This window comes from Neopelma chrysocephalum, unplaced genomic scaffold (genome assembly GCF_003984885.1).
Source record: "Neopelma chrysocephalum unplaced genomic scaffold, ASM398488v2 Primary Assembly neopelma1_24, whole genome shotgun sequence".
Lineage (NCBI taxonomy): Eukaryota > Metazoa > Chordata > Aves > Passeriformes > Pipridae > Neopelma > Neopelma chrysocephalum.
The window spans coordinates 47,719,862-47,747,514 of NW_020897693.1; the positions used below are offsets into that span (position 1 = coordinate 47,719,862).

Here is a 27,653-nt window from a genome sequence, read left to right on the forward strand (position 1 = left end):
TGTGCATTTCATAGAATCATCAAGGTTGGCAGAGACTTTGAAGATCATCCAGTCCAACTGTCCATCCATCACTGCCACTGAAACCTCTAAACCACATCACCCAGGGCCAGATCCAGACACCCCTTAAACACCTCCAGGGATGGTGACTCCACCACCTCCCTGGGCAACCTATTCCAGTGCCTGACTACCCTAACAGTGAAAATTTTTTTTCCTAATATCTAATCGGAATCTCCCTTGTCTCAGCTTAAGGTAATTTCTTCTGGTCCTCTAATTGCAGGCACGGTAGAAGAGACCAGCTCCCACCTCACTATACAGGTACTTTCAGGTAGTTGTAGAGAGCAATGCAGTCCCACCTGAGCCTCCTCGAGTCTGAACACCCCCAGCTCTCTCAGTCCTTCCTCATAAGATATGTTTTCTAGACCTTTCATGAGCCTTATTGCCCTTTGATGGATATGCTCCCGCAGCTCAATGTCCCTTTTAAAGTGGGGAGATTTTCCCAGAGGCGTTCGACTGAGACAGAGGCATCAGTTTCACGAGTCCTACAGTCACCAAAACCCTGAACTTTTTTCCACAACACTGGGCTAAAAAACAGCGCAAAGAGCATCAGCACCGGTGCCCCGCTCTGGAGCGAAACGACCCCAAGTGTCACGGAGGGCGCCCCGAGGAAACGTCGTGTTCTGCTCTCCGCTGACACACGCTTCGGGCAGACAAGGCCCCATCGAGGTCTAGCAGCCTCGGGGATGCACCTGAGCCCTTGACATCCCTCGGGAGCATTCATGTCTGCGCTGCCCCGCTGCCGAAGGCAGGGATGACGCCATGGGTGGGGGGCGGTGGGAAAGAAGGGCGCGCGGGCGCTTGTGGGAGAAGGGGGGGAGCCGCCATGTCAGGAGGGGCGGGAGGGAGGGAGGGGAGCGCGGGGCGGGACAGGGGCGGCGGCTGCAGCCGCAGCAGCAGCAGCGGGGCGGTGGTGGCGGCTGCCGGCAGCTGTCAGCCCCCGCTCCGCCGGCGCCCACCGCCCGCCTGTCACCGCTTCGTGTGGGGGGGGGGGAGCACTGAGTGCGCCGCGGTGCTGACCCGCTTCCTTCCTTCCCTCCCTCCCTCTCTCCGGTCCTCTCTCTTCACCCCCAAAAAACCCTTTTCCTTCCTCCCTTCCGCCCGCCCATCGCTGACATCCTCCTCCGGCCGCCTCCCCGCCCCGGGCTGCGCGGCCCCCGCCGCCCCAGCGAGCGCTGCGCACATCGCCCGAGCTGCAGCACCGAGCGGTGAGCGGGGGGAGCCGCCCGGGCCGGGGGCGGCGGGCCGGGGCCCGGGCGGGGTGTGTGTTTGGGTGTGGGTGTGCGCGGTGTTTAATTCTTTAGCCTTCTCATCCACCGCTGCGCAAACAACAAAAGGCTGCGCGGGCCGCCGGGTCCCCCCGCAGCGCCGCCGCCGCCGCTGACAGCCGGCCCCGTCCTTCCCCGCGCCCAGGGCGGGGCGCGTTTCTGGGGAGGCTGTTTTTGGGGGCGCTCTGTCAGTTGCGCTCAGCGCTTTGGCTGTGGCGAAGGGGATGTCCCCCGGGATGGGGATCGGCTCGGCTTTGTCCCCGTTTCCTCTCCCTCCCGGCTCCCCTCGGTGCTGCGGCGGGCGCCGCCCTGGGAGGGAGCGGGGTGAGCCGGCCCTGCGGCTCCGGGCGTGCGGCGCTTTGTCTGCGCCTCCCCCGGCCCAGGGGGGTCATTCTGCTGCCGGTTCGGAATCGGTGGAAGGCGAGGCGAGAACAGGTCTTCCTCAGGCTTTGTACATAGTGACCGGATTTGTACATTGTAGGTCACCTGCCGTGCTGTAGTCGGAGGCGATTCGTAGACTTGGGTCTTGGCCGGGTTTCTACACCTCTAAAATAAGGAAAGCATTGATGAGGGATACGTTATCCTAGCAAAAATACACAACTGATTTAAATGATAACTGCGTCTTTAGGGCAGACAGTAATTAGAAGGAGGCTTTAAAACCTTACTCGTTTTGTCTTCGTCCTTCTCGTATTTTTAGGTAACAAGATGCCAGATTTGTAGATCTGCATAGCAGTTGTCTGTAATCACGGGGAGGAACTTCTTGACACCTTATTGAATTCTGTGTTCTAGGCACATTGAAGCATATTTTAATGACCAAGGTGGCATCACCTAATGTAATGCTATCGCCTCGCTTTTTGAAGGCTACTAAATCAAATGATGGTGCTGCTATGCTGGTTTTTTTCCCACCTGCTAATGATTTACATCAGTGGATGTGATGTAAACGTAGCATTAATACTCAAATGCTGGTCATGGAACCAAAATACAGACTCAGAAAGTAAAACCAGCTAGCAAAAAATTAAAGTCTATATTTATAGTTTGCTTTGAACAGCAAAATTGCGAACTGGTGTCATTCAGGATATAAAATGCTTTCGTGGTTATACATAAAAATACATAAACTAAAACTGTGAGAATATAATTTTTAGCAGTTTTGTGATTGGCAGGAGGTTTTGCAACAATTACTCTGCCAAGCAATTGTCTCTTTCACTTCCACTTTTGCATTTGCTTAATAGCAAATATCACTTAAATAGCAAACTTAGGCGCAAAGGGTGTGCATTGGAAACTAAAAATGAACCTTCAAGATTTTAGACAGCATTTTAATTAAAAAAAAAATAAAACACCTGAAAGCAACACCTTTTTGAATGCACAGTTGGTTTAAAACTCTTTTGGAAAATAGCTTTAATTGAGTATGAATTCCAAAGCTTCAGCGAAACACGATAGAGGATATTATAACCCTAGGATTACAGATACAATTGGAAGTTACACATTCAGCATTTACTGGTAGCAGACAGAAAGCTGATCCATCTGGTGAGTCTGTGCAGAAGACCTTGTAAGTCACTTGCACAATAATTTTTGTGATCGCATGGTTTAAGAGGACCTTTTCCCTGAAATTACAATGGATATGGAGAACTCTTAACAGTTCCATTGAGATGCTCATTTTATATAATGCAGATGCATTAGGGTAAATGCAGGGAATCTAAAGTGTCTGTTCCTGAAACTCGCCAATCAATGCAGTATCATTTCTGCATCATGTTGCAGTTAAAGTTTGGCAACCATCATGTTTCTGAAGGATGATGATGGAGCTGGACAATTCTAGTAATCAAAAATTCTAATAGCAGTTCGAGCTTAGATTCCCTTCACCTGCTACCATATGTAATTAAAAAAGAGAATAAAGTTATCCTGCAAGGATCTTGTGAAATAGCCTCATGTACTGTTTGTCAAATCCCTATGATATGCTTAACAGTGCCTTGTTAATGGAAAGAAATTTTTTAAAAGGTCTGTGTTTGACAAAAGAAGAATCACATAGGCAATTTTTAATTAAATATGCAAGAGTCCAGAATACAATCTTCTGAATGTTTTTGACATACAAGATTCAAAATACGCTGTACAGAAACTTTAGGCATGTAAGAGCATTTGCTGCTTCCTGCATTTATGAAGAACTTCCCATATTAATGTCAGAAACCCCTCACTTCTGTGCTGCTCATACAGTGCACATCTCTCTCTGTGTATCTTTTTGTGTATACACACATACCTATGTATGTCATTTAATTGGGAGTTTGGGGAGATATTGTAGCCTCATATTCAATTCTGAGTCCATTTAATGCAGCTTCTGTTTCTCTTGAGATGTGGGCTTGTGCATTTACTCTTTCATTTCTTCCTCTGTTTGACTCCTCTGGCAGACATGCAGTTGGATTTACCCTGGGATTAACAGCATCACTTCAGAGACATAGCTCATGATTATGTTAAAACTGAATTTGGTGTACAAATACTTGTAAAATAATGTTTTTGTAAGAGGAGCAACAAATATGGAAATTTGGGTAAATTTGTAAATAAGCAAAATATACTTCTGTATTTAATGTTGAAGAGCACAGTAACAGTGATGGGGACAAGCGTGCTAGGTCTAGTTAAATAAACATCCTTTGTAGTCAGTCTACCTCCTGGGTGTTGTTCAGTATGACACAACTATTATAAAAATGGACCAATTCCATCATCATTGCAATAAAATGAGTAGTCACAGGCTTTTCTCTTAATTCAGCCTCCATAATACTTTGTGTTTCCTAAGTATTTCTGTTTGCTCTCTAAGAACATTATGTTTACCGTGGCCGAAGTTTAGAAAAATATTTATTTTTCAATGTTAACTCTCATTTTCCTTCAAACAAAGGCATAACAAACATAATGTCTAATACGTACTTTGTTTTAACCAAGTACCAGTCAAAGACAGATTGTTGATTCTAAAAAGAAATCTCTTTGACTTCAAAATAGAACTGGTTGTAATAGTTATCTTGAGTCACAATCAGCTTCAAGTATTTTGAGATATTAAGGCTTTCCCAGTATTTTCTTTAGTGAAATGTTTTTCTTTCTGAAAGCAGGGTGTTGAAGAAAGTGTGGTTCTTTTGAAAAATGCCTTGATAAATGCCTGACCAGAAAAAGGTGCAGTAATGCTGATTTAGACTTGCTAAAATGCTTTTGTTGCCATCATTTTACAGGATTTAAATTGGGCACTTTGTTATGAGGATCAGAATCAGAATTACAGATGCTTTCAGTGATAGAGGAATTATTTCCATAGGGTTCTGTGTGAGGTGCTTTGTAGTCATCAGGCATAAGATGACACTATATTTGGGGTTCTTTTGTGCTAGACAATTAATATACTTACTAATGACTAAGTACCCATAATGTGTTTGGGAATGTGAACGAAGGGTGAACACTAAAGCACAGTTAACGCTAGATATGCTAATTTCTAGTGATGTATAGAGAAAATTAATGTGTGGTAGTTGACAGTTTCTTCAGATTCTGTTGGCTAAGAAAACAGATGCAAGTAATAGTATCTCTGTGTTGATTTAATCACTTTTTATTTCTTTGAATCCAGCTTATCTCCCAGGGATTCTGCTCTTTAACTCTTTTTAGTGCAATCAGGAACAATCTTTACTCTTCATGGAAGCTGTGTTTTAACATTTTTGTAGAATAAAAATGAGTTCATTTTGTCAAATTATTGTTTGTTGGTTATGTTTCTTTTTCAAAATTAGGAAGTCATCTTATGTTCCAAATATGCTTTCCCTCTGTCTACTTAAATGTACAGATTTTGCACGTGGTTTCTCAACATCAAGTCGTGCTTACAGGTAAAAGCAGTAAAATACCTTTTGCAAATAGACTAAAAAGTGAGCAGTTTCCTATTTTAGTTCTTTTAGATTCTACCATAAACCCCGTTCATTGTGTTTAGATTTGGTTTCTGGGATTATGTCGGAACTATAGCTGATTTTATTAAATTTTAAAGTGACTAGAGCAAAGGATGTAACCAGTCTAGTAGGTAGTGCAGGCTTCCTTACATATCTGTAGGGTTGGGGTGTGGCTAATTATACTCAACTTACTGTGTGATGTACCCCGACAAACCATTTGAAAAGTTAACGTTGCACTTAATAATATTCAGAAGTTCAAGAAATGTCTAATGTAAACCAACTTTTTGGTACTACTTAAAAAGTTGTATCTACAAGTTAGTCTTTTTAAAGGACAATACTTACATTTCTCAGAATTATCAGATAACTGTTTATCTTAATTCTTATCAGTGTTTGTATGTAGTAGTTAAGTAGTTAAATGTTAACAAAAAATTAAGATTGCTGGCAATGTGGTATTATTTGTACGTGTGCCACTCCACAGTGCAGAGTGTGGTGGTTTGAAGCTTTGAGTAAGGGATTGCGGTAACTGCATTCCTGCTATATCTTGAGTTTGCTCCTTCCAGCTGACAGTAGCTGAATGATTTGCAAACCATGTCATACAGATTAGGGACTGGCAGGGGAGGAGCACGGTTGTGTTGGTGTGGTTTATTTTTTTCCTGAACAGAATAGTGTGTTTAAAGATTAAGTGCTTTTGTGGATGTTCCTTTATCAAACAATGGGTGAATAGCATAGGGAAGACGTGGTTCTGTCTTTCTCTTCTGGTTTGGGCAGCTTCCATTTCAGAGAGGCTGCTGTTATCTGTCATCCCTCCTGTCTTCTGCAGGAGTGGGTTTTACTATACCCCCCCTTTAATGTTTCATTTGTTTGTGTGCTTAAATTGGATGTTCCTCCTTGCTCCCTGTCCCCAATTGTATTTAGTGTGTGTTTGGAGTGAGAAGGGTTGATTAAAGATGTGGAATTCCTCATTCCTTCAGTGCAGAGGTTGGCAGTGTGTAGTCATTTTAATGCAACTAGTGGGATGGTCATCTGTGAGGGTATAGGGGAGGTTACAGGCTTGAGCTGGGAGGAGGACTACAACCTAAAATGCTTCTGCTCACAGAATAGGAGTATATAATTGATCTCTAAAGATATAGTTGAACTGTTCTTCTCTTTCAGTGCTGGTTTATGTAGTTCCACAGGCCTGCAGCTTATTCTGTGTCCCTGTTCTACCAACACATCTCACTGCTTGGCAGCCTGGGGAAATAGGTGTATTTTGAATGTTTGTGTCCTGGACCTTTTCCTTTTCTGTCCCCTCACTTCTGACTGAAAAATAATCCAGTAAAAGGCAGAAAAATCTTGGTTTTGATTTATTATGGACGGGAGTGCTTGTGCTAGGATGATGGGGGATGTGAATGAAATGTATGGCTGGATGAGGAGCATCACCAGGTTATTATCTCTAGCCATAGCCTTGGTGAGTGAACAAATGCTCATGGTTTGGTGTTTGCACGAAGCCAGACCAGATGACTCGATGGCCATTTCTGTCTCTAAATTCCTCTGTACATAGAAGGCAATAATGTGTGGAACATACAAGAATGTGCTGTTGTTTATATTTACAATTTCCCTGGATGTAGTAGCCCAGTTGCATTCAGTATAATGAATATTACTGTACTGAAACACAGAGGGGTGCAGGAGTTATGATGATGATTGGAAGTGTGTTAGGCATAAATGATAGTGACCTAGAAGTCTTGCTAGAGGTTTGAAGAAATGAATCCTCAGGAAATGTTATTTTTGAGGAGTGGTATATATTGGAAGGGTTTGGTGTGCTAACCTGATCACTGTGCCTATTGTAAGGCAGAATTATGTTTAACAGAGAGGACGTGATAAAACTGCTTCATAAGATTCTGGTCTGGGAGTATTCTGGAATGCAGGATACTGGTCCTTGGTTGGCATTCCCAAAGTCTTAAGAAATAGTGCAGAGATGACATGCAATGTTTTGTTATGGTACTAATAGATGTCATAGCCAGATTTTCTCATTGTTTTTTTAATTGGTTGTCCATTCTATACCTTATGAAAAGACAAGAGGCAACACAGGGTGACTTCGAATCAGAGTAATTTGATGTTACTTAATTACATCTCCTTTCCATTGTTCAGAAAAGAGATAAAGGCAGATTAATGAATCAATTACTCTGCTTTTAAATATTTTTTATTCAGTTAGTATAAATTTCTCTCCCAGTACTTTTGAGTAAAGATTATATCCTGCGTGTTGATTTTAGCACACACTTAAATTATTGTTAAAATACATCATTTAACTTAAGAAAAAATTTCTTGAGTTTGGAGTGTGTGCAGAAGGCAGGTGGGGAGCAAAGATGCTCAGCACAGTTTTGAAAGCAGCAGTCAGTGGGGTTTGAGTTACAGTGACTGCTGGTAATTTGTGTGGCTATTGAATTTTGATCCCCACCCGTTTGTTACAATAACAAATGGCCTGAAAATATGCTCGCTGACTTTTTTTTTCTTTTCTTTTTTTTTCTCTCGGCCTGTAGTCTGGCTGCACATGAAGCAATACGTGCCAGCACATGATACGGTGCTTTTAATGGCACAGCTGTTTTAGGAAGCCACTGTTCTGCCATCCTTTGGAGGGGGATGCTTTCAAAAGATGTTCATCCAAGTGAGATGTTTTAAGAAATAATACTGAAACGTAACTTTAAACTTCTTTTGTGTTTATTTTCCAGTTAGTGTGTGCTCTTGTTCTGTGTCAGTCCACCAGAAGAGTGTTATGCTGCAGCAGGATGGTGGGAGCTGCCACACTAGTGGCGTTACCACAGCAAGGATTTCAGGAGTCCCAAAGGGTCACCCATTGCCCAGCACTAGCTAAGATAAATCATGAATGTGAAAGATCACTGGAGAGGGGGCTGGAATTATGGTTTGGTCCTCAGGTGTGAGTGCACACAATGTTAAGGTGCATTTGTAAAATGCTGGGTTAGGGCCTGCTGTATGTCCTGGCTCAGTAGAGTTCAGACCATCTGAGTAAGACCTGCAGATTATGGAGCACTTACAAGGAAATTATTTCCAACCCCACAGCTAAATCAGCTCTCTGCAGTAGTAGGTAAGAAACAGTGAGTGATAGGAGGTTCTTTTTCTAGATGATTGCATAGTTTTCTATGCTTTCTATGAAATTAAGTATGTAAGGTATAGAAAAAATTAGTCTGATAATTGGTGATTGCCATCAAAAGTATCAATTTGATGTAATATTTTATGGGATAGCATTCATTTCTTCTTAATGTTAATGCCTGAACAATTTAATTGTGAAACTTTTTCTGTAGTAATTTTGTAAGAATTAGGTTAGTGGTTTTGTATTTCTGTTTTTTAATAGCAGTATAAGCAGGAGGAGGCTGTTTTTCCTAAAGCTCAAAAGAAGACCCTGCACAGTTTGTGCATCTTAAAATGTAAACTATTAGATAGCTTCAAAACCAGATTTAAGGACTTGTTAAACCTAAAGGCTAGTGTGTGCTGAAACAATGTTAGTGGATGTTCCTTTTATGTCTGCAGAAGAAATTGCTGGTTTTCTTGTTTCAGTTCAAATAACCCTTCTCTTTGATGTCCTCAAGCGTGTAAAAGCAACGTAATCTGTACTCACAGTAAATTGTCAGCAAAGTTTCCCACGTAATTCCAATGATACGAGACAAGATGTGGCCCTCTCTGCCCTTCCTGAATGCATTTTTTAGATCTTTTTAGGTATGCTATTAAAAGTAGATTTGGTTAAGATTATGGATCTGATGTTAGTAAGTGGTAGCTGATGGAGTTTTTAATGTATTATGGAAGTCTGATTTGATGGGAACATTCCTGTGCTTTTACCTAAGTGCTATTTAGAGCTTAGATAAATAGATAACGTAAATGGATGCTTACTTTCGTTAGTCAATAAAGCAGTTCTTGTCCAAAAATAACACTGCAAAATGAAAGAACTAGAGGCAAGCTCAAAAAACGTTTTGTCTACACTACTGACAGCTTAAAATTCCCAAGACAAGTCGCTTTGAAAATGCTTTTGGTTTTACTGTACCCCTCTATCCCAGGCTCAGACTCTCTCACCAGCTAGAATCAGTCTTACCAAGACACTTAACAGGATTCACTGAAGACATGGTTGCATGAGTTGGCAAGTCCATGAAGAGCCAAGTGCCATTTTCACATAGAAAGAAATGTATATTCATGGAATATTGAGGGAAAAATTGTGGAATTTGATAATGATGATGGATTTGTAACACAAACTGTCTTGACAGTACTTTTTAAAAATACAGTCAAAATTTTCCTTCAATCCACTTAATGTACATAATTTATGAAGCATGTCTTTGTAACTACAAAACGCTAAACTACAATACAATTTTTTGAACAATTAGCCTTGATTTTTCCTGATGTGTCTTCGATTCTTGTGACAAGCCTTTTTAATAACTAAGGGTAAATGTAATTGCTTTTTAAGTGATTAAACTTCTGCCTTCTGATGCATTTAAATACGTTTATTCTGTTTTTATGTAACTACTCTTAATACAGTCATGGTCATTTTGTTAAAATGATCCAGTGAGGTGGGCGTTTTTGTCATAAGCAGAAGGCAAATCCTCTGTGGCCCAGACTGGTGTGTTGTCAGCGTTTTAGGGAAGGCAGAAAGCTCTGCTTTCTTGAGGTCCATTGGTGGCAGCTTGGAAGTGTTTATTTGTCCTCGCAGAAACTAAGGAAGTGCTTGCTTTGAAGGAGCCCAACAGACGCTGTTTGCTGTTGACACAGCACTGGTACAGAAAGGAGGCAACTCCCTTGCTCCAAGGGCTCGGAGACCTTGCGATTTGCAGCCTGTGCATGTTCAGAGATTGCAGGGACGAAACTAAAATCAGCAGTAGAGGTCTTTGCCCAACACTACCAAACAGTGAAAGAGGTTTGTATGTGGTTTTATAACTCTGGAAAAGAACGGGGTTTAGATCTTGCCGCAGGTCTTAGGGGTAGGTATGTTGTTTCAGATTTTGAGTAAAGAAGTTATGTACCACCAACCTGTAACAGATGATAGTAACTTCGATTAACAAAAGAGTTGATCAGGTGTACCTTCTTGAAAGTGTGACCTTTAATGCAGTTGCTCTGGACTCCTGACTGTGTCTACTAAACTGCCTTAGACACACACATGCCTGTCAGATTTCTTTTGCGCTTGCTTCAGCTTTGACGAAGAGTAATCTTTGATGTGACAACAAATACATAGAAGCATCTTAATATACACCCAGCTTTATTTGAAACCTGAGATGTTAGAAGGGCTTGGGAATGTATACAGAGAATAAATTTTTTCGTTTTACTTGCTTATGGTACATGTGGACTGATTGTAGGATCTAAACAGATGACACCTTTCAGAGAAAGAGAATCTACGCTGATTTTAGGACATTCTGTTACTATTCTGTGTTTTAGTAACTATCTGTTCTTAGGCTTTCAGAAAGGTAAAATGTAGTTGGTGGGATATGCCAGAAAGAGGATACTTTCCCTTGATTAGTTTTACACAAATAGTGGGGGTAGTCACATCGTGTGCAGGTCTCTGTCTGCCACAGTATGTGAGCAGGAAGAGCAAGGTGGGATTTGGCCTGCAGCATTAGGGAATTCCAGATATGCTTTAATCTAAAAGAGATTTTGGAAATAGATTGACAGGTCATCTGGATTGTCTGCAGTTAAAAGGATACAGATTTGCTGTATCATGATAATTGAAATGCCAGCTAGTAGCTAGTGTTTATTCAGTGCAGTACTGTCAAGGGATTGACACCATAATCTTGTCTTTAAGAGGAAGAATAATCTGTGTAGTTACAGAACGCTTTTATGTCACTGACTACTTTAATACTGTGTGAGGATTTTTTTCTGAATTAACCATTTCAGCAGGAAGTAATTTTAATGAAAATAGTTTGCTACGAAAGAAGGCAAGCTGAGGGCTGAAATTATTCTCAAGGGTTTTTATCTGTTATCCTTGAAATGTGTAAAAGTATTGATTTCAAAATAGTGTTATTTACCTATAAGAGTTCAGATACAATTGCTAAGAATCAGTATATGCTTCGTTAGTGTTGAAGTAGCATGCTATAGAAATCTAAATAAAAGGACTCTGCAGCAGAGCAAATCTTCATAGCTTGTACTTTCTCAGCAGTGCTTGTGCTTTCTCAAAGAGAATTGTCAGCATCCTCCTTGCTAAGGATTTTATAGGAGCTATTTTTGCTATCATCTCTTTTTTTAGCAAATATAGTTTGTTAGCCTGCTTTTCTCCTTAATAATTTTTTCATCTTTCAAAGAATCCCAAGATGTCCCCTGAAACATAGGATTTTTTTTTTCTATAGCAGGCTCCAACGTTAGAAGATTCCAAGATTTATCAAGGTAGATACACAGTGGCTTATGTTCTTCAGCTAAACAAGTACATAATCCTCTTCACTTAAACATAGTTTAATGCAGTGCATGGGCTTATTGATAACCATTGGGGTTTCCCAGAGCCTGACAGTGTTTTTCAGAGATGGATGCTGTTGTGGTGCAGCCTCTTTCCACTGATGCCATGTGGAGAGTAGGCTGCTGCTGGCAGTCTTGACAGAAAAGCAACACCCATGTTAGTCTGGTGGAAATCTCGGCCTGTATTGAAGTTTTCTGGTGTTTTACACTTTTTAGTCAAGCTGTCCCCTGCTGACTGGGCATTTCTTCAGAAATTGGCGGACTTGACTTTATAAATGCTAAAACTTTGCAAGTTATCAATGAGTGTCCAGTTTGCCTACTAGCACAAACATCTTGTGGTGGTAAGGGTTATAGCTCAAATTATGAATTTGATTCTGAGCTTTTCCTGGAATATGTGCCTTTGACATTAAAGGACTACAAATATCTTTTTTTATAGTATTTACCTTGCATACCTTCATTTTAAATCAAGTAGTAGGTCAGACTTCTGCATTCAGTATTAGCTCTGAGTTGAAGGCTGACAGAAGGAGTACAGTAAGATTTTTTAAAATTCAGATACTTATTAGTAGGAAGTTGGTAGAAAAAAATTACTCCCCTTGGTAGAGGGGCAGTTGCTCTGTAGCTTCATGTTGGTTGCTAGTCATGAGCAGCTCCATCTTCTTACCTGCCTCTGGTCAGTGGTTCACAGCCTCCAGGATGTGCTGCTAATTGTCCTCTCCGAGTGGTTTTTGATGTAGCCTGTGTTACCTGAGTGCTGAATTGTGAAGATGCTTTCTTTTTGGAAACCTGAGGCAGTGTAGAAGTGCAGCAGTATTCTGTTTTTAGAACTGGGTCAGTGAGTGTGCCTTCAGTCTGACCTCCAACAGGACGCTGTTTGCAGGTGCAGTTCCAGATTTTCTATTCTATGTCGATTCAGATATAGATGATGAAAAGAGTGATGGATGGATAGCACTGGCAGTAAAGCTACAATCCTGAATATGTCAAGAGGAAAAAGCTACTTTGATTCTTTTGGGGGGTTAGAGATAATGTGTTGGAATAAAATAAAGGCAAATCAAACAAAAAAGAGAAAGATGATAAATTTCCCTATGTATGGGAATGTGACTTGTGATGGCAGAAATAGGCTCACAGAGAAAGAGAAATTAACATCTTACGTTAAAAAAAAAAAAGCGATCATTGTTCCTTCAGACTTGGAGATTTCTGACTGTAAACGATAACAAGTATATTCAAACCAGAGTGTTTGTTATCCGAGTCATTTGACAAATACCTTTTTAAGTGTATGAAAGGCATCTGTGGGTGATTCATCCTTGTCGTTTGTGTTTGGCTGAGTTGCTTTAGGGAAGAGTGCAGTTAATGCAGTGTTTGACATGGGACTCAGTCCCTCCACAGACTGTTTTTCCTCTCTTGCCTTTGTTGGTGATTTTCCTTTTGTGCTTGCAAGGCCTGTGATGTTTTGAGGATTGTTTGAGAAGGCAGTTTTCCACATTATGAAGATTAGCAGTTAAAGCAGCTCTGTAGTATTTGAAGATGGTGCGTTCCATGATGTAATGAGACGTGTTCTTGGTCTGAGCAGGGAATTAATGATTTGTAATTTGCAGCTCATACAGAATTGAAGCAAGCACATGACAGATGTAGGATGCTGAGCCTTGCCATTTAATTAAGGGGGAACTAAGAGTGAAATTAGGGTTAAAAGCCCTGAAAAGACTGATTATTGTTACAAAACAGAGACCTGATAGGTACATATTAGAGATACAAAAAGCTCAAATCAGTATATACTGTAACTGTGCATGTAGATGACTGGTATGGCTCAAGACAGTCTTGTAGCAGCTTTTACTGTTAGAAAGATGATTTTCTTTTATGCAAACACATTACTCTGTAATTTTCAGCTATGCTGCTTGCTATCTGTATATTCAGAGGATAAAGTCGAGGGAGAATTTGGCTTGACACAGCAGTTTAGACTTGGGGGGTTTTGAAATTTATTTATTTTTAATTGTGTTTTGAAGCAATAATGATCAGACACTAGATAAATTAAAAATTTATCTCCCAAGCTTTTAGTACTTGAAACCTCTTAAATAATGAAAATATCAATACAGAGAGAGGGAATCCTTAGGGATTCATCACAAGGAAAAAAAACCAAACTGGTATGGTTTTGTTTATTTTTCTTTTGGATCTGTGCTAATCTTTAGTCAAGGAAAAAAAATCTTGTGGGTTTTTTAGAATAAAATTCTTCCTTGATAAGTTTTCCTACTCAAAGAGGGATTCATATGTTTGTGTTTTGGCTCAAGAATATTTTGAGGTGATCTGCAGGAAAATGACACTTCTTTAAAAGTAGCTGAGTAGGAAAAGCTATTTATGTTTAAGAGGTCCTTAAATATGAGTTGGAAGAGCTTAAGTAGCTAGTTGTGATGTGTGTATGTCTGTAGGAGAATTTAGGCACAAATTGTGATGTCAGCATTACTAGTGCAGTTGTTTTGAAAGTTTTATGAATAACAAAATACTTAAACTGATTAAAGATAACAGCCACTTAAGTCGTTTGTATATGATGGGATTATCCCAGTGGTTACACCACTGAAAGACAGGAGGCTTGGCTCTGCTTCCTTTATGCTTTCTTTGGTTCATATTCTTGCTGTTCTCAATCGATTTCTTTGATTTGAGTTTATGTTGCAAAATTTTGTGGAAACCTCTTTAGTTGGTGTCATTGCAGGGCTTTTTGTGTTGATCTGTCAAAGTTAATTAATTTTTATGTGGTTTAAGAAGGTTGCTTGATTTTTTAAAAAAAAAGTGTTGGAAAGCACTAAGTTACTTTTGTACTTTAGTTAAGTCTATATTGTCAAAAACAAACAAGGAAGGTAATACTCAAGATTTATGTAGGCACATACTTAATAAGAGATGTAAATTTCTTAAGCCAGCAGGTGAGTTTGTAACTCTGGCTGCATTACATTTTTTTTCTCATGCAAAATTATGTTTTCCAAATAAACTTTTCTGCATCTTAATTATTTGTTTTGTTTTCAATTGTACACTGAGTTAAAAAAATAGTATTTTAATCTATAATTCCTGTCTTATAACAAGTAAAATTTTCAGTGTCAGGATAAAACTGACAGGAGCTTAAGAAGCCTTTGCCTATGCCCTTTTTCTTCTGTAGGGAAAAAGTATAGGAAGAAAGAGTTAACATTTTTTGAGAAGTGACAATAGGAAGGCAGGTTACGTTTTGTCTCTTTTCCTCTGTATACATCCTACATACAAACTTAAATTTGTTGGCTTCCTGTATGGGGTTTGCTGCCTCGGGGTATGCAAATCTAATAGTATGATTAACATATGTTGCTTGATGAATAGGTAATTATCTTTTGTAAAATATATTAAAAAAATAATGGAAATAGCATCACACTTTCACGCTACTCTTAAAGGATATTTATTCATTTTACTCCTACAAAGAATCAGATCCGATAACATGACAAATTACATGTTTGTTATTCTGCTATTTTCTAAATTATTCTCTCAAACACAATCTATGAAACTCTGAACAGCATTGTCCAAATTTTCTGTAGTGTTTTATGCAGAGGTCATTTAAACAGACACCCTACAAAACCTATTCCAAAAGTTGTATTCGTGTCAGCAGGAGAGATTGAGATTGTAACAGTTTTAACCACAGGACACTTGAGAATCCTTCTCCAGGCTGCTTGGACCCTCAGGTCAGTCTGTGTCTTGATGCAGCTTTTGACTTGACTCCAGCTACAGCATGGTTTGCTGAGGCAGTGGAAGCTTTTAGCTGCATTTGGTTTGGAATGAGGTGGCTAAAAGATCTGGCGCACCGGATTTAGACAGCACATATTAGTAAAGCAGGTCTGCTGCTGGGATGCTTTTAAGTATGTTTTTGCCCCATTGGGTTTAAACCTGCTTTTCCTCTCTCTTCAAAAGCTGCTGTGCTGGCTTAGCCGTCCTTAATTGCCACTTCAGTGTATTTAGCCAGGGCTGTGGACTTGTTCTGACATCCTTTTTTCCTTACGGTAACAAACCAGTGTCGTGGTTTCACGGCTTAGCTGTAACTGTGCACACAGATGTGTGTTTTGGCTGGATTTCGTGTGTCACACAGGTGCTTGCTTTCCAGGCTACTTCATTCTTTTTTTATGAAGACATGGCCATTGCAAGGCCTAATGTACTTCTTGGTGTGAGTTTCTGAGTTTTGTGTAACAGGGAGGGGTGCTAATTTATTAGTATTCACCCCTTAGAATTCATTTTATTTCTACTGTGGTGTTTCAAGTGTGTAATTTTTTTTTTAAAAATGGCATCTATACATGCATTACAGCCATACATAGATACACCTGCTTTTAGTCTTTGCTGTAGAATGGGATAATACTCAGGCATGCAGAAGGAGTTGTTCACATGGGACACACAGATGGTCACTTCATTAGATGTTCTCTGCTGGTTTCATTTTCTTATAATCAAAGGTTTGGTTCTTTGCATTCAGGTGTGAAATTACCAAGGGTAATTAAGGTTGAGCTGTATGCTAAAGTTAACGTAATGGATTACAATTTCTTATATGATTGTGGTTGTTAGAAGCATTTATTTACAAATTTGGCCCCCATTAAATTGCAGTTAATTTTTCTTCACAACTTCAGAGAGTATGTGCTTTAAAACTGTCTTTTAAGCATTCTGGGTAATAGTTCTCAGGTTATAAGTGGGAGATGTGTAAAAATCCTTCTCCGCATCAGGTTTTCATGAGTTAATTTCTTATGTCATGCTAGATTAGCTGTTTTATACAGATTTATATGCTCCATGTTAATTTATATGTGAATATGAAGTTCTTTTATTGAACTGGAGTAAAACTAAATTCACTGCTTCCCCAAATTAACTGTGTTTTGAGACAGTTGATTATTACAAAATAAATCAGTGTCGTGTACAGCTTTTTTTGGTTTTGTGACAAATGGGTATGTGCCTTTTGGGTATTTCATTGCAGGAGATCATAGCAGAGAGGGTAATTTGAGTACATATAAACAGAAGGAACAGTCTTTTATTTTTAATGTAATACAAGTGCATAAGAGCACATCTTCTGGCTGTTGTCATGATGTGCATATTGCATGTTCCTTATAGCAGTTTTAATTCAATATTTAAGTGGATGTAATTTTTTTTTTCTTCTAAAACTAGACTTGTTTCTGTTTTAATACAGTTTAATTAATATTAAATGTTAATTTATCAATGCTTCCCCAAGTGTCTTCACATAGATGTGATAATTTATTGCTCTTGAAAAATCTTTCCTATTTCATTGTAATTTTTACTTCCTGGTTCACTCAGAGATATAAATATATGAAGTGTAAAGGAGTAATTTCTCAGTTCTCGTTATTTTCATTATAGAACATTTTTCCGGTGACATTTAAAAAAGGTCAAATTATTTGTGTGTCTTCTCTTTGCATTTTTACATTGTTGTACCTGTTTGTCACTTCAATAACAGCAGGTGTGATAAGTTACCTGAGTTTCTAAACTTTCTTGGATCTTTATTTACATTTCATAGAGATGTTGACAAACATTCAGAAATTTGCTATCCTTAATGTAGGGCACAAGATACCGACAAAATAGCACCAGTGAAAGTTTCTTGCAAGGGTTGTGTTACACAAACTGCTTTTTCCAGCATGAGACAGCTGTTGCATCTTGATCAAAACAGCTGCATCTAGACCTGTAGGCAATTGAATGTCTGTGTGTAACTGTAGAGTTACAATAATGAACGTAAAATAGTCTTGGAGGGAAAATATGTAGTCATAACAGTTTTTGTAGCCTTGGGAAAGGATAAAGATGGTGTTTTCTTTTTACTGCAAAAGGATGACTTTTTTCTCATAATTGATTGATCAACCCTTTTAGAAGGCTGGATGGTATTTCTTCAAATTCTTCAAGCTCTATTTTGTGATTATTTTTGGAGTTCTAGATCAGCAGCTTCTGCAATTAGCTATATTTATTATAGTGTCTATTTTATACACCAGCTACATTTGTACCAGTTTTTGCACAAATGAGAATCCTGGAGGTGCAGCCCTGTTCTTCAGTGCTCCTTAGAAATTCTTCTGTCATGCTGTAGTCTGTATTTTATTATATGGTGTTGTCTGATTCATGAATGAGTGTCAATATTAAGTCTGGAAGTAGAAACTGGAAAACTTGAAACACTGTTCAAACCCAGAACTTAAGATATTGTAAAAGTTGTGCACAAATATAATTGCATTCCGAATATACATTTCAAATTTGTATGTTTACATGACTTCTTAAAAGAAAACTTTATTCATTTAGAGAGAATTACTTACTTTATTTTTGCTTTTGTATTAACTAGCATACTCTTCCCTTTCAGAATGTATGAAAACATGTCCACAATGGTGTATTTAAAGGAAGAGAAGTTGGAGAAGCTTACTCAAGATGAAATCATTGCCAAAACTAAGCAAGTGATCAATGGACTAGAGGCACTGAAGAATGAACACAATTCAATTTTACAGAGCTTACTTGAAACACTGAAATGTTTGAAGAAAGATGATGAGACTAATCTGGTTGAAGAAAAATCAAACATGATTCGAAAGTCACTGGAAATGCTGGAGCTTGGCCTTAGTGAAGCACAGGTAAAATTGCAGTAAAAATAGAGCTTTTCAGACTTTGAGGATTTGCATTTGTATTAGTAATGTGCTGGGACATTTACATTTTTCTTGTATGTTAAGGAAGACTGCCCTAATTAATAGAGGTACTTACTGTTTGTCTTGCCATGTTACTGAACTAATTGTGCCTTCAGTGTTAAAGCACTGAAGCTCTTAACTGAGCTCCTCTTTATGTCAGTGAGACAGTTATATTTTCTGTTTGGATTTTTCCACAGCATTAGGCAGGTAATGTTCAAGCAGCTCAAGAACTGAGCAGTGGCATGTTAACTCTAAATCATTGCATAGGAAGGTCTCACACGTACTTCCATACACATAAATGAATTTGCTCCAGCCTTTGAAGCTCTGGCATAACCTTAAATTCTGTTTATATTCCCTTGATTCTGAGATTCCTTATAGTAACTCATGCTGCTCCTAGAGCCTAAGAATCTCTAATGCTTATTAAAATTTTACTAAACCAGAATTGAATCTAAAACATTTCAAAAGTTAAGAATTGAGTGCAGAATCTGAACAGCTTTCCCTGGTGCATTAGAGAAAGGACTCTGAGCTAATTTTGGAGAACTCTCTTAGTCAAGGAAGGTATCTTGTGCAGAAGATGAGTGAAAAGATGCATGTTTAGTTGTGCTGTCAGGACTATACTTACAGTACAACTTTAAGGTATTTTGTAGTAGATAAAAAACCTGAAACGATGTGATGTGACAGTCACCAGTGTAAAATGGCAGAGTGCTAACAAATGAGTTGAAAATGCCAATGAGTTGGTTCTATATTAATAGAGAATACTAATAGGCTATATTAATATAGAATATAGGCTTTATATTGGTCTATACCTGTGCTCAGACTTCTCATCTGGATTGAGCTATTATTGCTTGGTGATCTGGAAGGTGTGTGCATTGGATCGTGGTGAATTGAGACTGAGAGAATGAAATATGGGTTACCAGACATGGGAACTTAGAAGCCCTGGACATTATGGTACAGACTGTCAGGCCTTATTATGCTATACAAGCTGTGATCCCTTGTACTGTGAGGAAATACTAGAAGGTACATGGAATAAAATTGCAACAGTCAAGTTACCTTTAATGGTTGTTTGTAGAAGATCTGTGAGTGAATTAAAAACTTCTCTCTCTTAACTTTGATGTGGTATTGGGACTCTGAAAAGCTGGTTCTGATTCTTGGCTCTGTCACATTCAGCAGCCCCAGTTGCAGATGTTCCTGCCTTGTTTGCTTCACCTGGTACTTTTTGAACCGTGGTGGTGAGGAGCCAAGAAGTCTTCGTTTACTGCCTTTGTTAGGAAACCAATTACGCTTCAAACTACTACTCTCAGACCTGATAAGGCTGCTCTTCCTGCAGCTTTGAGTTGTAACAATGTAGTAATTTTTTGTTGTTTGTTTAAATTGAGAAATGGAAATATGTTTTAGATGTTTTTTGTGATATGCATGTAGATCTGGTGACTTAAGTGTTATTTCCATGAAAATGAAACTAACTTTGCTGAAGAAGTGATCAGACTTTCTTTTCAGTTAATTCTAGAGAGTAAGATTACAAAAGATTTTAGTTTGCCATTGTAGCTTGTTCAGTGTTTGAATATGTTGACCTTATTACCACAACTTTCCTAAATGTACTTTCTGATGTTACAAATGCCACTGTTTGAATAGACCAGGTAATTTAAAATGCTGGATGTGTAAATATGTAAATAGGTGGGTGCTGAAGTCTAGAGATTTGGACTAATTTGGAAATTATACCTGGAGTTTTTCTTACCTTTATAGGAAAAAGTTGTTTGTAAAGGCTTGATGAATTTTTTGACTCCTGAAATTTTAGCTAAGGACACCATCTGTTTCACATTAAATACTTAGTTTAAAACCACTTAATGGTAACTTTGTTTTAAAAAAGGCATGAAATTGAGGAGATGAAATACTAGTAACTTGGGGACATCAAACTGATCTAAAAGATTTGTATTCTCACCAGTGGTCCACTCGTACAAGTCGTGCTTCCTGGGAGCTGTTCTGCATATGTCAGTGGGAGATTGCATAAACAGTGAAGGGAGAATATCTTCTGCTGCTAGTGTTTGGCTTTCATTTAATAAGCTCCTTTTTCATTTAACTTTGCTTAGCAGAAAAAACCCCAATCCAAGCAGACTGCTTTCATGGCTGTTCTATTTTTGTCCTTAATATGACTGGGTTTGAATGTCTGCACACTCAAGCTTATAAGTAATATAAAGTGCTTATATATATTGTGTGATCAATGGCACATTTAGAGCTCAGTAGTGTAACTGCCCCTTTGAAGTATCATCGTTATGCTGAGGTGTTCATCCTTAGGAACTGGAAGCAAACGAATCCTCCTCTGTCTGGAAGCTGCTAAATTAGGACTCCGTGTTAGTTCTTAGGTTATTTTTGTGATCCTTCAAGTTAAAAGTGCTCCATTTCATGTTAGTGGAACAAATAGTTCATTAATTCCAGTTCATTAATCTAGTTCAAATCTTTCATATATTTTAAGATTATATTTAATTTTCCAGGAACAATTCTAAAACAATTTAAACTTCTGATAGCATCATGGAAAACAGTCATTAATAAGAAGTTCCTCTAGGTTGGGACCCCCAACATAGGAAGGACATGGACCTCTTGGTGCAAGTCCAGAGAAGGCCATGAAGATACTCAAAGGGCTGGAGCACCTCTCCTGTGAAGGCAGGCTGAGAGAGCTGGGATAGTTCAGCCTGGAGAAGAGAAGGCTCTGGGGAGACCTTACAGCCACTTCCTGTACCTAAAAGGGCTGGAAGAGAGATGGAGAGGGAATTTTACAAGGGCATGTAGTGATGGGACATGCATTAATGGCTTCAAACAGAGAGAGTAGGTTTAGATTGGATGTAAGGAAGAAATTCTTCCTTGTGAGGGTGGTGAGACAGGTTGCCTAGAGAAGTTGTGGGTACTGCATTCTTGGAAGTGTTGAAGGCCAGGTTTGATCAGCCTGGTCTGGTGGAAGGTGTCCCTGCCTGTGGCGGGGTATTGGACTCAGATGATCTTAGAAGTCCTTCCCAACCCAAACTATTCTGTGATTTTAACTGGTAAAAGAGTTTCAAGGAACAGTGAGAACAGATCTGTAAAGAAGAGAAGTGTGAATGTTTACCAAGATTTCACAGCTGTCAGGTTTAAATAATAAAAGGCTTTTATGTTAAATATAGGACTGGATTCTAGGGGAAGTAAGTCATGTGACACCTTCTGCTTTTTAGGTAATGATGGCCTTGTCAAATCACTTAAATGCAGTGGAATCAGAGAAGCAGAAACTGCGTGCTCAGGTTCGCCGGCTATGCCAGGAAAATCAGTGGCTACGGGATGAACTAGCCAATACACAGCAGAAACTACAGAAAAGTGAGCAGTCTGTGGCTCAGCTGGAGGAAGAAAAGAAACATCTAGAATTCATGAATCAATTAAAAAAATATGACGATGACATTTCACCATCAGTAAGTAGCTGTATAGTAAAAAGCACCTTACATTTACGTATGTGTTGTAATCTGCCTATTTAGCAAGAAATAACAGATATATTTTGTCTTCAACATAAACTTGTCATTAAAATTCTTACCTTGTACCAGTGTCACGTAGGTTGCAGAATGATTCTGAGTTCATTCTTTTAAATTTTAAGAGAGTATGTATTTTACTGTCTGTAGATAATAAAATACATGAGGATCAAAATCCATAAATACTCCTTTACTATCATGAAGAGCTGAACCAACCCAAAATCTCACTTCTATAAATTCAGCAGGTAAAATAAGTGGGGAATGTAAGCTATGAGAGATCCTAAGTTACTTAGGCTTATTTTGACTGCAGGAAAAATACTTAATTTTCATCCTGTGAAATCAGTTTTTAGCTTTTGTATCTGTGGAGAATTTAGCTTAGAGTAGTCCTTTCAGGTCCTCCTGTCAGACATTGTGATCATCTATACATTTTCAAGCCCATTGTGTTACATATCCTTAGATTCAGAGGGAAATTGGATGCAACTTTAATTTACAGAAATAACTTATTACTTAAAAAAAAAATCTTTTTTATTTGCCCTTCTTAAAATATTTTTGTTTTGTTTCCTTCAGTTAGATGACACTGTAGAGAAAGATTTCATTTTTTGTGTTCAGACCTTCTCAGCTGTGTTTTGGAAGGAACAGTTTTTTATAACTAATTATTTCAGCAACATAATGGTTAAAAATATATGCGGTTTAGACATGTTTGACTGGCTGCTTGACTAATCCTTTCTAACATATTGTGAGTAGTGAAGAGTTGTTTTGGTCAGTTGCAGGCAGAACTTTTCAGTTCAGTTTAATGATTTGGTGTATGTAGCTGAATACTGCCCGAGAAGCCTGTTCAGAAAAGTGGCAGGAGGAGGGAATATTGGGATTTTGATGTGCTAACTGTCAAACTTAATCTGCAGATGGCCTAAATAGCACCATTATTTGAAGTTTAATTGGCAAATAGAGTCAGAGTAAGCAAAGCATCTTTATCATCACTAACCATATGGACAGTGTCTGCTGTTAGCCTTTGAAATAGTTCTATAGACTCAGGATAAGGTTGGAATCTGCACACTTAAAATTATGAACTTCCCATCTGAGATGTAGTCCCACCAATTTGCTATTTTTGCAGTGCACCTGTTTTGCCGCCATTGAATTTGGATGCCAACAGCAGCAGTTGGCTTTTCCTCCTCTGTGGAAAAAGGTGTTAGATGGAGAGCCAGAAAAATAGGACTGTGTTCTGCTCCTGCGTCTTCTCCTTCCTGAGCTTAACATTTCTGAGAACTTGAAATATTTATATTGTGTAGAGTCCACATTTAAGAAATGGAATTGAGGGGTGATCTGTTTCTCTGTTGTACATTTGGAATGATGTAAAATACATTTGGATGTTTAAAGTCAATATATACTGATGGATTGTGCAGAAATTAATATGATTCCAGATGGAGACTATTGGAAATGAACTTCCTTCCAAGTGGGTTTTTTAAATTTTTGAACCTTACAGATCACAATTGCAAAATCAGTTATTTGTGCGGAAGCTGAGTACTCAGATATTGAGGTCTCCTTAATCCTCTCCCTTGCTCATCTGTAACTGCTCTCTATGACTAAAAAAAGTACCATGGTCAATTCTGTATTCAGCAGTGTTTACTCTTCACTGGGTACTTTCATTAGATCTAATGCCTCTGTGAGAATAGCAAATGTGTTCTTGTGTGCTGAAATTGAGACTGAAATTTAGGAGACCTGATTTCTATTCCTGGCTCTTCTGAAGGTGTCCTGTATTGTTTTGGGACAGGGTGTGTAAATACGTTTGAATGTAAGACCTTTCTAAAACTGTGAGAAATGTTATTCTTGTCAATTCTGAAGTTCTGAATATGGGGTTTTCCTTTAACATTGCTGATTAAATGGATTGTCCTTTTATGCCTTAAATTTAATTTCCTGGGTTTGTGGTTGTTCTATAGGAGGATAAAGATACGGATTCCACCAAAGAGCCTTTGGATGACTTGTTTCCCAATGATGAGGATGACCAAGGACAAGGAAGTAAGTGCACCTCAGATTACAATGTTGGTGTATTTCTGCAATGCAGAATATAAAGATGCTCTTTATAAAAATGAATCCATGCTTGGGATCCTCTGGGACACAGCTAGAGTGGTGAATGCCTCTCCTGGAATAAGGAAACCAATCATTGATACACGTTATGTACATCGATGTGTACAGAACTGGAGCCTAGGTTTTTAAAGAGAGTTTAGCAGCTGTTGTAAAGATCTTTAGAGTGACTTAGTTTCAAAATTGCTCCCACAATCTTTCCTGCGGGCGTCAGAATGGAAAAGGTTAGTTCCAAGTGACTGAGGTGGATTGTGACCAAATTCAGTGAATTCTGTTAATGACCTTTTTAATGATCTAAGATTTTTATGGCAGGTTTCTGTATGAAGTCTTTTTCATATAGTCTTTTGTCCTTTCCTGAGATTGTCTGCCTTAGTTTTACTGCTCATTCTGGAAGTATTGTTTGTCTTTGGGTCAGAAGGGCTGAGCAATATGCAGTGGAGTTTGAGGTAGAGGTTTGGTAGTGGGATTGAAAAAAGCTATTAGCAGATAAGCCTTGCTTAGTAAAATGTGCTTTTTGTGTGGGTGTAAAGCTGGTATTATATAAGGTATTGATATTGTAGTGCCTGTGCAGTGTGCTGGGAGCAGAATGGTTCTTAGTAGACAAATGACTTCAGGAAAAACATCTGAAGTGACCCACCTTTGCAATCCACAGTGTTTCAAATTTCCTTTATGGCCATGCACACAAGGCACACTGCATTTTTATAGCATGGTAATGCCATCCATAGCCAGCAATGAAAGGAAGGCTTGGAGAGTTTACAATAGGTTAGTGTTGATCATGACCTCCTTCCTTAGCTGATCCTTCCCTAGAATTTTGTAGTAGAAAGGTGAACAGCAAAGCTGTCCATATACCTGCATAGTCATGTCCCTTGTTTTGCTTTACAAAGGACAAAGGTGACATGTTAACTCTCTGACCTCCCAGAAAAATACTGGAATGCTTCGGTGCTTTGGCAGGCAGCGACTGTGGGCGTAGGCTTGGAATTGTGTGATTCCACTGACATAAAAAGGCTCCCACTTGCCATGACAGTGTTTCTTGTGTAATAGAAAGGAGAGGAGAAAGTTAGACTCTTGGCTGGAATCCTTATCATGTGCGTTCTCTAGAATTTAAGGAAAATGAGTTAAAAGAAATTTTCTAAATCTCCTCAGGAATCTCTCAGGTGAAGAGAAAAGGAGTAGATTTTTCAGGGAGTGGGAGAGTGAGGGTTGCAACAACCAAAGGGGGTCTTACCCTGGCAAATAAGTGGCTAAGCCTGATGTTAGTAAGTAAAACCTAAAGGTTGGCTTTGATGACTCATTGCCTTTTTCTCTGGCAGTTGTTATTTCTGGCATCCAAGGTGTTTCAGTCCTTTATGTGCCAACCTTAAGTGCTCCTTGGCATAGCAAACAAAGGGAAACAAAAAAAATTTGTATATTTAGAGGAGAATCAAGGAAAAAGGACAAATCATTTGAGCTTTTCTGCAGATATTTGTCTTTTCTATGTTGGTATTCCTTTCCATGGGGAAACACTGATATTTTTAAGTGCAAAATTATCATACAATCTTGAGAACTGTTAATGGTTTGATGAGCTGAGTTTCCTACTTTCTCCATTAGTTTATTACCTTTGGCCCTTTAGAATTGTAAAATAATATTAATATGATACTGGAAAGAATATGAAGAATAAAATGGTCGTATTTGCACTGTCACTGTTCAAGACAGCATGACTGCTGTGAAGTATGCTCTGATACTAATGCTGTGTATTGAAGAAATAAAATTCAGTGAGTCTCACTGTGTCATTGAGCAGTAAGATGTTTTAGTTACAGTCATCTTTTAATCAACTTGAAACCTTGCTGATTTCTTTCAGTTCAACAGCAACATAGCAGTGCAGCAGCTGCTGCCCAACAAGGTGGCTATGAAATTCCAGCAAGATTACGGACCCTTCATAATCTTGTTATTCAGTACGCTTCCCAAGGGAGATATGAGGTTGCTGTGCCTCTCTGTAAACAAGCTCTTGAAGATCTGGAGAAGACTTCGGGTCATGACCATCCTGATGTTGCCACTATGTTGAACATACTTGCTTTGGTGTACAGGTTTGTATACTGACATAGATAAATACCAGTTTAGTAAATACTTAGTATTTGGCTACAGCCTTTTGATGTTCAGACTAGCATTTTTTGACTATTCTATTTTCCATTAAATTTATTTTCCTTTTTTTTTTTTTTTAATTATTAAAACCCTCAAGAGGGTCCTGAAATATTTGCATGTCTCCCTATACTTAAAAGTCAAACAACTTACTGTATTTTTGCCCGTGCCTTGACTTTGGGAACGAAGCTGGGTTTGCTACTTTTTGTGTGTGAGGGGACATGTCTTGATTACTTAGAGATAATCTAGACCTAGAAATTGGAAAGCAGTGTAGAAATAATACATGCTCAGTACAGTCCCCAAGCAGCAAACTACTTCATGGTTACAGGCTTCAGGTTTTTACTCCCTGATTTCTGAATATATTCTCAGTTACTCCTCTTTGGTAGTAGCATCTTTAGACCAGTAGTGAAGTCAGTTTAGTTTTCATGACTTTCTGTTCTGAATCACTAGTATTGATTATGTCTCTTTAAAAATTCAGAGACCAGAACAAATACAAAGATGCAGCAAATCTCCTGAATGATGCCTTGGCTATCCGTGAAAAGACTTTGGGCAAAGATCATCCAGCGGTTTGTATACATGCAATATCATAATTTTAGTTGTGTTTGTCACTGAATTTTTTTTCAACTAATTCTAATATCAGACTTAACAGGAAAGTTTTTTTTAAGACCTGGCTTGTCTTTAAACAGTACAGGTAGGAGACCACGATGTGACATCCTTTGTTTTCTCTTAAATATTTACCCTACCTTTTGAGCATTATATTCAGTGCTGTTTTCACTGTGAATGTCTTGCCTATACTTGATTTTGGATTGCATGGATTTTCTATGGGAAATCAGTTTGTGAAGAAATATTTTAATTTGCTTACTGAAATCACTCTGTTATAGTCAGATTGAAGGGTCACTTTTGATTTGTTTTACTGCTGCTTGTAAGTGAAACATAAATCAAGCATTTTGTATGATTCATGTGATGCCTCACTTCTTGTAGCCTGTGGGAAGCAGGGCAGCTCTGAGTACAGTATTGATGTGAGAGGTTCCTTTGTAAAAGAAGAACGTGTCAGGAAGATGTGTGCACTAAGTGATATTTCCAAAAAATGAAACAAATTTATGTCATGATTTTGGGTTTTTCTTTCCTCTGTTGTGTATGTATGTGTTTTAGTTATAATTATTTCTTTATTTGCAAATTTCAAGAGATCTACCCTGTGCATGGAAAATTTGAAGCCATCAATGCCTTGCAGATGTGTTCATTTTTCAGGTATTTGTATCAGCAAATTTCAGTGAAATTAACATTTCTCTACTGTTGACAGGTGGCAGCAACTCTAAACAATCTTGCAGTACTTTATGGTAAACGGGGAAAGTACAAAGAAGCTGAACCACTGTGTAAGCGAGCTCTGGAAATCAGAGAAAAGGTATGAGTGCCAAATGCAGCACCTTTGAATGGATTTTTTGAGGGAAAGGGCGAAGTTCAACCCTTTTTTTTAAGTGTTTGGTTGGGTCGATCTGCCAAATAAACCACAGAGTTAGCAATGCCCTAGTAGTTAGCAGTGTCTGAAATTCAAAACAGTAGGAAATTCTGGTAGTGCTACAGAATTGTTGGAGCACTCTGAGTGTATACAAAATTCTGTATTTTGTAATTAACCTTCTTTACTTTTTTCTTTCCCATTTGATGGCTAGATAGTCTTTGATTTGACAAGAGCATTGAAATTAAAAAATGAAACATCATTAA

The 27,653-nt window shown here is 38.7% G+C and overlaps 1 protein-coding gene across 7 annotated transcripts in view; it reads left to right on the forward strand.

Annotated features, from left to right (window-relative positions):
* The first annotated feature begins 936 nt into the window (after positions 1 to 936).
* KLC1 (kinesin light chain 1) overlaps positions 937 to 27,653 on the forward strand; it is a 49,083-nt gene continuing 22,366 nt past the window's right edge. For all 7 annotated transcript variants that reach the window (XM_027674066.1, XM_027674069.1, XM_027674068.1 and 4 more), the window contains exons 1-7: positions 937 to 1,262; positions 17,946 to 18,207; positions 21,456 to 21,686; positions 23,675 to 23,753; positions 25,657 to 25,882; positions 26,413 to 26,500; positions 27,235 to 27,336. In XM_027674066.1, the coding sequence (XP_027529867.1) occupies positions 17,947 to 18,207; positions 21,456 to 21,686; positions 23,675 to 23,753; positions 25,657 to 25,882; positions 26,413 to 26,500; positions 27,235 to 27,336 (987 nt within the window). In that variant the 5' untranslated portion in view covers positions 937 to 1,262; position 17,946. The remainder of the gene's footprint in view (positions 1,263 to 17,945; positions 18,208 to 21,455; positions 21,687 to 23,674; positions 23,754 to 25,656; positions 25,883 to 26,412; positions 26,501 to 27,234; positions 27,337 to 27,653) is intronic.